Genomic DNA, 10,096 nt, shown 5'->3' on the forward strand with positions numbered 1-10,096 from the left:
TAATCACTGGCTCATAACCTTATAATCATTCTTTACCTGCACTTTCATAAATTTTTCTTCTAAATGAATAACACAATTAAAGGCATCTAGATTGAAGGCTGATGGTCGATGGAAAATTTTTGTGAGAAACTCTCAAGAATTGAATCTATGAGACTAACTGAGCTTTATCATATTTACTTGCACCTTCATAAGCGAAGGCTAAACCAAGTTCCAATCCAATAACAGGTACGCGGGGATTCTAACAAATAAATAGGCATGGATCAAATTTTGTTCCGTTGCATTTGGTATCTCCGTCCATTCAACAATATATATCTTCTTCTTTTGAAAAAGAAATAATGTTTTAAATTAATGCCTGTTTTAGAAAGTTTTTAATGGAAACATTAAATCTTTAAAAAAAAAAGTAAAGCAATGATATTTAAATGATAAATACAATAAAATAATTTTGACAAAAGAATATAGATCTCATACTTCTAAAATTATTTCAAATAAAATCTTTTTTTTTCTTGAAAAGCTGTTGTTAAATCAAAAGTTTTTATATAGTTCTGTTTATGCTTTTTTTCCATCAAATTCAAATCAGGCACAGTTCGGGTCGAGTAAAATGAGGCCGAGCCCGAGGCCGAACCCTAACAAAGGACGCACCCAAGTGCTTCGTCTTCTTCGCGCTTCAGTCGCTCGAAGCCATGGCCGCGATCGGGTGGTACGGCCCTCTCATCGATCTTGCGCGGGTGGTATCACACGTCGACGACCTCGTTCAGCTTCTCATATTCGTCCGCGATTCGCAACCCGTCGTCATACAGGTACATCGCTTTGTCTCCCATCCTAAAGATCGATTTTTCTTGCCTGCACTGGTAGCAGAGTTAGTTTTGCGCATCCTTAACTTGATCTGATAGTGATACTGCATCGGGAATGCATACCCCGGTTTAAATTGACGGCGATGTCACTTGATTAACTCGATCTCGCAACTCAATTAAATTTCTGCATTCTATTATTATTTTTTTCGGTTTGCCGATTACAATATGCTTAAGGTCCTCTGGTATTATCTCTGTGCTTAGAAGTCTAACACTTCAAATGGAGGAACGCTGCTGAAGACTAAACTTCAGGTCAGCGATGATACAAGATCATTTTTTTCTGTTTCTGTTTGGCCAAAGCATATGGGATCAGTCATCGCTGCTGGTGATGTAGTACTGTTGCAAAGTGAGATTATTTTTTCCATTAAATTTGTTCTCTCTCTTCTTTGTAATTTTGATCAGATGTGTTATAGATACTTGTTTTCTTGCAAAATTTGAGTGCCTATTGAGCATTTCGAGATGGTTTGCTTAGAAATACCGGGAGGATTGTTCATCCCATTCCACGATTATTGCTTAAATTATAACCAGACAACAAAACTTAATTGAATAAACTCCAACTTTGCAAGATTACTTATTGTCTTATAATCTTTCATTCAACACTCTAATTTATGTATATAGTGTATCTATAAAATCTTTAAAAGTTCTGAAATTCAATGCCTCTGATTATTTTGTTTTGCAATTCATGTAGCTCTAAAGAAATAAATTTAAAGCATCTACGTTGCTAACAGTTATCAGCATTTAATTATGCATGTTAAGTGTTGTATCGTGAATAATGTAATAGTGGACCTGATAGAGCATAGTGAAAATTGTATGAGCTACAATACCAATGGAAGCTCTTTTTCACCTTAATGGCTGCCAATTAATTGCATTCTATCCCTATACAAACGGATATAATCATACATGATTTTGTAATAGTGAGATCATTAAATACTTCTTCAATTCATGTGTTTTCATAGGTCAAGTTGGTTGTTTTAGACTCTTAATATATTTATCCACTATTTGTTAATATTCCAACAAATAGAAATTCTTCTCATGAATCCAGATGTGAAGATCATAAAATATAGAGATGCTTTGGAAGCTACAACCGTACAGGTTTCTTTGCTGCATGTTTTGCTGCATTCTCGAGAGTTACATGCTTTTGAAGGTATATATCTTTGACCTTATCTCATTTTATTTTTTGAAGTTCTTTCTAAGATCCTAGTATAAACTAGAGAATGCAAAAAATTACAGTGGAAATTGGAAAAGCTGTTCTTTTGTGTGACCTTGTGACCAAGTCCCAGTTCATGAAAAGAGTTACTTTTCTTGCAAGGATTAGGATGCATATTATTATTCCTTTGACCCCTTGTTGGCAGAGGCATTATGTGCTAGGCTTCCTGATGGTAACTAGATTTGCATCATCTGTCAATCATTACTTGCTCCCACTTGATGAACACAACAGTTATCTTGCATTATTATTATGGATCTTGATCATTTCAAATAGAGAGCTTTTTTGTCTATTTTCAACTTGGACACTGAAATCCCGCCTAAGTTAGCAAAGGCCAGGTAATTCATCTTGGTTTCTTGACTCCTAGAAACGGAATTGCTGTCTGTTTTTATCTGAGTAAGTCAATCACCAGCTTGATTTGATCTGAAATTATGAATTGATAAATTTTGTTGATTGCTACCTAAATTCTAGTTAGTTGTTACATATTTCTGTTAAAGCAGACTGATTGACTATCTCTGCCTACCTTTCTTCTTCCATTAATTGGAATACAACAGAATAAAAAAGAAACATAACATGAGCGGAACAAGCAATTCAGAGAGGCCATTGGTCATAACATATCTAAAATTATTGGGTCTATTGATACTGTCTTAAATTCATAGCATTCAACTCATTTCTATTCATGATTATCTATGCGGATATTCTCAACTCTTGTTTTTTTATTGCCTCTGTGAAGGGTTTTCTATGTCCATTGATACCTCTTGTCGTGGATCTCATCCACACCATTTTTAACAACTGCGTTATCATCAAAATCATATTATTTCTTGCATGCATGGATGCAATCCACAGGTAGAAATGAATGGTAATAGATGATGAACCCTCTGTAAAGGGTTCTATGCAGGGGCTCTGCGTAGAAGTTTTGTCTGCAGTCTTCTCCTTCACTTCCTATGAAAATTGAACGTGTCCCTGGTTGATTAAATATTTTTGAATTATGTGCATTATTAGGTATATTTGAATTTGCAATAATTCAAATCAGAACAATACAGCTAATCTGCATTTCTACATTAAGATTATCTTTATCAAAAATTGTGTTTCAAAATTTACTGCATTCAAAAGTTTAGAAAAGAAATGCAACTCTAGAGTAGACTAGAACAAAAACTTTGTAACTGGCTCTAATACAATTCTATGAATGTCCGAATTTTCTATAGCTTTATTCTCCATTTAACTATTGCTTTGTAGGTGTTGAAGAATGGCAGCCAAACATTAAATTGTTGATTGGGAATACAACAAGAGAAAAATTAAAGAGGGTAGTAGATTGGGTTCGACATACTGAGTCAGCATTACAACATGTCCAACATTTGGATTCTTCTCATGTACGCTCCCTATCTTTTGTCAGCCCATCACTTCAACGTAGAGAAGTTGTCTGCTTTTCTGTAGATAATTTTGCAAATTCCTAACTTTTCTTCCTGTGATACTTAACTGATAAGTACTTGGTGGTGTATGATGATGAATTAAAAACAAATCATAGAGTAATTGTGAGATGTTCTGCTTATGGAAGACTTACAAGAACCTCAAGTGATAGATTATTTGCATATTTCAGAGCAAATCTATGGAGACATTCAAATCATTGAGATCTAAATTGCTTTACCAATGTCAATATTGCTATATACTGAGGGTATAATCTATGGCAGATAAGATATATGCAGTGGACTCTAAATAGTTGGGATTCATGACTTGTGTTGCTATTGTTGTATGTACTTATACATTATTATGTATGTAAACAGTTAATTAGGATATCACCATATAAAATCAAACCTGTTTCTTAAAGTTCAAAAATAAACCTTTGTAAAGAGACTTGTTGGAGAGAACCAAAAGTAGGAATTAAAGTAAATTTATTTTGTTTTTTTTTTTTTATGTGCATCTAGTAGACATGTACTGGAGTTCAAAGGTAAACCAAATGCACTATATAAGTCAACTGAACTTAGGCTTTTCTAAAGGTGATGTTTAGTGTTTATATTCCTTCTGCAGTAATACATACTAGAGATTAGCTATTTAACAGCTGAGTTTAGATTCAGTGTTTTTAGGGAATTCAACTTTTGAAGCTTCTGGGTTCTGATCTCATTACTTTCATTATGAGATAGAGGTTGAAGAGAGAAGCGATAAATTGGAAAGTTCATGAAGAAAATGTCACACAGTCCTGTTCATCAATCTCAGAAGTATCAATCATCAGCAACTCATGTAATGTAATATTTCATGCTTTGGCTCAAGAAATTCTTTTGCCAGCTACCTGGATATCGACTGGAGTTGAAGACATAATTCTTTCTTACAAGAGTCTGATTAAAACGGTTGATAGTAAAACTCTAGAATTTCTTATTGGCACAGGTTGCAGGCTATGTGGCATCCCAATTGCATCCAGGTTTGTGGCAGTAGCTAATAGTTTTCTATTTACCTCAGTAAGAATATTTTTTTCTCCTCGTCAGTTTGATAAATAGAACGTTCACAATATTCTTGGCTGGTTTCTTGCAGAAATTCAATGGACGTAAACAGAATCCCTCTGTACTGTCAAAATAGTTCTGACTATGTTCACAAAGTTTGCAAAATATATAGACCATTCATGGTGAGAAACTTGCCATCTAATATTTGCAATGTTTCAATGTTTGAGACAGATCAGTCTATTATCAATTCAGTTAGAAGTTATCCAATAACCAAATGTTTACCACTTCATATAAAGCACTCATAGTTGCTCCCAAACACCCATTTCTGGAAAACAGGAAGATTGTAATTGTTTTTTTTGAATTCATAATATTTATTGTTTTTCCAAAGATGTCTTAAAATTCAATGTTTACTTGACGCTCGAAATAAGATATGCTAAACTATAAGGTTCCTCATTTGTTCTTTACGTTAAAGCCAGTCTTTTTTTTTATACAACTCTAATGTCATTTTCACTCTCCTTGTCTCTGTCTGTTTATGCAGCTGTATGTGTGGGACAAAACTGGGCGAATCCCTATCCTTGTGAGGAACAAGCCTGCAGAAACCTTATTCGGTAACATTACAGCAGAAATGGTGTACGGATGCTACCAAGAAGGAAGCTGGAAACACTTAACTTCTGTGAACGCACCTGATCAATGTGACTCACCATGTGAAAGCCATAAAAAGCAAAACGAAGATTCAACTCAAACCAGAAAGAACATATATGATATTTGGTTATGTTTGTTAAAACTGCTGCTTCAACATGAGAAGAACAGTCCATTCCAATTTGAGATTAGCGTGGTAGCTGAGAAGAATATTGAATCTGGTAAATTTGAACTGGTTTCTGTGAGAATGCCATGCCATAGAGATAAAGCATCCTCAGCTTAGAATCCTTTCTGACTTAATAATGCTTCTCTTGTATTGACATTAATTGGATTTGTAAAGGCTGAAAATGGATTAAAATTGAGAAACTATTGTTGTGTCATTTTGCCCATCGATCACGTTTTCTCTTTCAATTTAATTTCAAATTTGTTTTCTTTCGTTCTGCTTTTCTTTGTTGGACATACAACACGTAAAAATTTACTTATCTGAAGAATCTCCATTTCTATCTTCCATGAAACACATCCATATACATGCTAAGAAAACGCGCCTAAACAAAAATACCTGCTCAGATTATACATATAATCCGAACAGATACATATAATCTGAGCAGATTATACATATATACCAACAAATTACAAAGAATGAATGAAGAGCACAAGACAAGCCTAGTGCCGTCGCACTGAACGCGGCTCCTGCTGCGACGCATGGCGCGTCCGGCTGGTCGAAGTGGCGGTGGACGTCGAGGGGGCGGTGGAGGCTGACGCCGAGGTGGCAGTGGAGGACGACGCGGTGGAACAGCTGGAGGCGGAGGCGAAGGAAGATTTGCCAGCGGAGGTGCGAGAGCCGCCCGTGGTTACGTGGTATCTTCTTGCATGTAAGGACCCCGGAACCCCGGGCATCATCGGCTCCTCCAACGCCGTCCGCTTCTTCGACAGGACGACGACGACGCGCTTCATGTCGGGGCGCAGCTTGGGGTCGGATTGCGTGCACAGGAGGCCCACCTCCACGCACAACGCCACCTGCTCCTCGTCGGCGGTGGGCTTCAGAGCAGGATCCAGCAGCTCCACACTCCGCCCCTGATTGTAAAGCTTCCAGGCCTGAGATAATGTGAGACCGATTAGAAAAGCTCTTTCAAATTAGGATGGAGCAGAGGTCAGCGAAGCGTACCCATTCGAGGAGGGAGTTGACGTCGGGGTCGGGAAAACTGGCGGAGGAGTTGTTCTTGCGGCCGGAGATCAGCTCGAGGACGAGGACGCCGAAGCTGAAGACGTCGGCCTTGGTGGAGAGTTGGCCGCGCATGACGTACTCGGGGGCCATGTAGCCGTTGGTGCCGGCGACGCGGGTCTTGACGTATGTTTCTTCCTCCGGGAACAGACGCGCCAGCCCGAAGTCGGCGATCTTGGGCGTCCACTGGTCATCGAGCAGGATGTTGCTGGCCTTGATGTCGCGGTGGATGATGGAGATGTGCGCCGAGTCGTGCAGGTACAGGATCCCCCGTGCTACCCCCACCATCACCTGGAACCGCCGGTTCCAGTCCAGCTCCGTCGACTTCCTCCGCCACTGATCTCCCTCCTCTCCACCTGCTCGATTGCAATTCAGAAAAACATATTTACAAATGTATATTTTAGGACTCCAATTTGCCAAATAAAAAATTGCAGGCTGTTCGTGGTCAAAATTAAACAGGGGAGAAGAACATGAATCTTTTAATCCATAAAAGAACAAGATACGAGTACGACGACAGATGAAAAAATGAATTCAAATAGAGAATAGTATGTCATTTTCGTGAAGTAGTTGAATTTTTAACAGTCCTCAGTCCCGTCAAATCAAAAGATCTTCTTTTTTTTTTTTTCCCTCGTTCCCAATGTCAAAATGTGGTATATATAAGACAAAATTGATAATTTTCTTGCATGAATGGCGCAAGCAAAATTGAATTTATCAAAGGCGCAAGCAAAATTGCTACTTTTAAATAATTTACCAAAGCTGCAGTTCTTGTTATCAATTTTTCAAAATCCTCTTCTGTAAATTCACTCTCTGACCCAATCTAACCAGCACAGCCAATTGAATTTTATTTAATTGACTAATAATAGTCAAATATTTTTAGTCAAATAAATTAGTCAGTTATATACTTTGGATGATAGTATGCACTTGACAACCTTTCCTTTTTTTAAATTTGATAATTTCCTAAATTGCTTAGTTAACTTTCTTTAATTTTAAATATGTACCTAAGTTTTACAACTTATCCAAATATACATCTATTTTTCATTATACTCCTTGTTCAATGACCATCGGTGAATAATTAATTGTCTCAGTCGATTCCTAAACTTTGTGTTTTATCTGTAAACTCCAATTTAAAAATGTATAATTGTAAAAAGTATAATAAGTTTGATTTGAAATGTTCTCAATTTTAATATCTTAATTCATGTTTGAGGCATGATTATATTCAAGAAGTTGCAAAAGAAAGCAATTTAGTTTGGAGTGTTTTTGATATTTCTAAAGTCATTAACGAGTTTTTATACTTATGGAAATCTCCTGAGTGCAACCATGACCTAATTTTACAATCTAAATTGAGAGTTATGAATTTTGTAAATCTTCATAACTTCTCGACAATTTTATACAAGTTCATTAAAGGGTCTAGGTCTATCATACTCACTCATCAACGCTATCAAAGAGTTTCTACTCAACCATGTCAAGCTTATAAAATTCTAAGAGCCTTAGACACTTCAAACAAAAAAATAAAGCATGATACATGAATAGGTTGCATTAGGAAGAAAAATATTATTGCATAAGCAAGAAAATACATAAATGATACTAAATCGGCAAGAAAATGCATGGAATAAAGCTAGTTGTCTCTACGGGTGGTGTGACAAAAAACACTAGAGGACAAATAAAAAAACTAATTAATTAGCTAATCTACTATTGTTCATAATTATTTTTGAGTAAAATAGTTTATGACTACTAGTCAGATCCGATCAATTGTGCAGCTTTAGAAGTAGAATTTTCTATCTACTGAAACAAGAAGAAGAAAAAAAAAAGAATTTTCAAATCGGAGGAAAGAACCAGAGCAGCACATGATCGGCAGAGGATCAAGAAACGAAATCTCTACTTGAAAAATTAAATCTTTTTTTAAAAAATTGTGATTTATCGAGATTACTTTTCCATTGGCGTGTGGATCAAACTGTGGTCGCAAGTTTGGTGGCTTAATTTCTAAAATATGTGAAAGAAAAAGGGAAAGGGGAATCCGTAAGCAAGAGTACGAGGAAGAAAAGGGGAATGGCGAAGTACTTACGGGAGAAGAGGAGCCGATCGAGGCTCTCGTTGGGGACGTACTCGTAGACGAGGAGCATGTCGTCGCCGTGAAGGCAGTAGCCGTAGAGGTTCACCACGTTCTTGTGCTGCACCCGCGACAACAGCAGCGCCTCGTTCTGGAACTCCCTCGCCCCCTGCCTCGATCCCTTTCCCAGCTGCTTCACCGCCACCTCCCGCCCGTCCTCCAGCCGCCCCTGCATCGAACACGTCGACCATCAAAACCCTAATCCCCAATTCGTCATCGCTTCGATCATCGATCTCTTCTTCGTATTTTACCTTGAAGACGGGTCCGAACCCCCCTTCACCGAGCTTTTGCTTAGGGCTGAAGTTGTGGGTAGCCGCAACCAGTTTTTCGTACCGGAACGCCTTCTCCTCCTTCGCCGCGATCTTCTCCAAATCCTCGTCCTCCTTCGCCGCTGCAACTACCACAGCCACCTTAAGTACAACACAAGCTCAAAATTCCAGATCGAGGAGGAGGAGGAGGAGGAGAAGAGGAAGAAGAAACAAACCTTTCTTTCGACCTCCGAAAAAGGACTTCATGAGACTACTAAAGAACTTCTTGTGTCTCACGATCGTGGACGACGACGGCGAATCGACAGAGGGATGTCGCCGGCGGTCCGCGTTTCGATTTGAGACCGACATCAATTCGAGGGTTGGAGTTTCCAGCGAGGAAGATGGGCAGTTAACCCATGGCCACGAAGACGAACTCTTGGCGCGGTAGGAAGGCCCTGTTGAAGTCTCGCTTACTAGAAATTTAAGGTCACTTAGACAACGACCCAAATTATTACCTAGCTTATCGTTGCATTGAGCTCGGGGCGCCCAAGTTTTGGCCATTCTCTAGACGGGTAGAAAAGTCATTGGTGGTGACAATCCACACTAATCCAAAAGTCCAAACCGAGCCACCTGTCCACACACCAGCCGAGGGTAAAAGTCCGGGCATAGTCAGACATAGAAAATAATAGAAGCAATACCGCGATGATGACGTCATAAAAAAATAAGTCAAACACCAGACCGCGTGTAATGAATGAGTTGATATTAGTCACGAGCTTCGAATTTAAAACTGAGAACAGTGTACGAACGACTGAATTTAATATATCATATTATTTTACTATAACTAAATTATATTTAAATATTCTTGCGTTACATGTTGATATCAGTTTAGCTTTCGACGTTTAATCATCACTTAATTTAATTTAAGATTTAGGAAATGAGAATGCATACCTGTGCCTATGATTCATATGATTGAGATAGTTAAGGTGGTAAGGTGTGAAGATTGTTTTAATGTATACAAATATAATATAATAATTCAGCCTATATAAAATAAAATATTTTAAATTTATCAAATTTAATGGATAAGAATAAGTCTGACAAATTATTCATAACAAAGCATTTGAAAAAAAAAATTGTCAAAATTAAAAGATGTTTTTAAAAATACCTAAAAATTATATAAGAAAATTTTCAAACGTTCGCATGAAATAATGGGCCTCCAAATGCAGCCCACTTGTAATATCGATAATGTCGCATGGTGTACCAAGTTGATCGGAGAGGTCGAAGATCCCAGGGCAAGGCGGTGGCGGCAGGATAAACACGGACATCACGATCGCTGCGTAGTCAGAGTACTCGGGCGATACATCGCAACTCGCCCTTCACCAAGGTTGCTGCCAACTTC

General features: G+C 38.0%; 2 protein-coding genes across 4 annotated transcripts; one reads left to right on the top strand and one right to left on the bottom strand.

The window, feature by feature from the left end:
* The first annotated feature begins 680 nt into the window (after positions 1–680).
* On the top strand, positions 681–5,539 carry LOC141843662 (uncharacterized). 2 transcript variants are annotated; one of them, XM_074731719.1, is made up of 8 exons: positions 681–797; positions 1,053–1,194; positions 1,891–1,992; positions 3,289–3,422; positions 4,191–4,287; positions 4,432–4,465; positions 4,576–4,666; positions 5,023–5,539. In XM_074731719.1, exons 1-8 carry the CDS (start codon positions 681–683, stop codon positions 5,404–5,406), a joined length of 1,101 nt encoding a protein of 366 aa, XP_074587820.1. In that variant the 3' UTR covers positions 5,407–5,539. The 2 variants fall into 2 exon arrangements, with proteins under 2 accessions (XP_074587820.1, XP_074587819.1); XM_074731718.1 differs by having other exon boundaries at positions 4,191–4,465.
* A 110-nt stretch (positions 5,540–5,649) lies between these two features.
* LOC141843058 (cysteine-rich receptor-like protein kinase 43) lies at positions 5,650–9,112 on the bottom strand. 2 transcript variants are annotated; one of them, XM_074731082.1, is made up of 5 exons: positions 8,937–9,112; positions 8,704–8,843; positions 8,408–8,621; positions 6,289–6,701; positions 5,650–6,218 (listed from the first exon to the last, which is right to left on the bottom strand). In XM_074731082.1, the coding sequence occupies exons 1-5, from the start codon at positions 9,067–9,069 to the stop codon at positions 5,787–5,789; spliced, it is 1,332 nt and encodes a 443-aa protein (XP_074587183.1). In that variant the 5' UTR covers positions 9,070–9,112; the 3' UTR covers positions 5,650–5,786. The 2 variants fall into 2 exon arrangements, with proteins under 2 accessions (XP_074587183.1, XP_074587182.1); XM_074731081.1 differs by having other exon boundaries at positions 8,704–8,849.
* Between the last annotated feature and the right edge of the window lie 984 nt (positions 9,113–10,096).

This window comes from Curcuma longa, chromosome 12 (assembly GCF_044706935.1).
Source record: "Curcuma longa cultivar G26 ecotype Majalengka, Jawa Barat chromosome 12, ITB_CL_G26_1.1, whole genome shotgun sequence".
Lineage (NCBI taxonomy): Eukaryota > Viridiplantae > Streptophyta > Magnoliopsida > Zingiberales > Zingiberaceae > Curcuma > Curcuma longa.

Coding starts and splice junctions, on each gene's coding strand:
- LOC141843662 (XM_074731718.1), top strand. CDS start 681: ATGGCCGCGATCGGGTGGTACGGCCCTCTCATCGATCTTGCGCGGGTG. Junction 798..1,052: donor CGCAACCCGTCGTCATACAG/GTACATCGCTTT, acceptor CTCTGTGCTTAG/AAGTCTAACACTTCAAATGG. Junction 4,667..5,022: donor AAATATATAGACCATTCATG/GTGAGAAACTTG, acceptor CTGTTTATGCAG/CTGTATGTGTGGGACAAAAC.
- LOC141843058 (XM_074731081.1), bottom strand. CDS start 9,069: ATGTCGGTCTCAAATCGAAACGCGGACCGCCGGCGACATCCCTCTGTC. Junction 8,622..8,703: donor GGTTCGGACCCGTCTTCAAG/GTAAAATACGAA, acceptor TGTTCGATGCAG/GGGCGGCTGGAGGACGGGCG. Junction 6,702..8,407: donor CGATCGGCTCCTCTTCTCCC/GTAAGTACTTCG, acceptor GCAATCGAGCAG/GTGGAGAGGAGGGAGATCAG.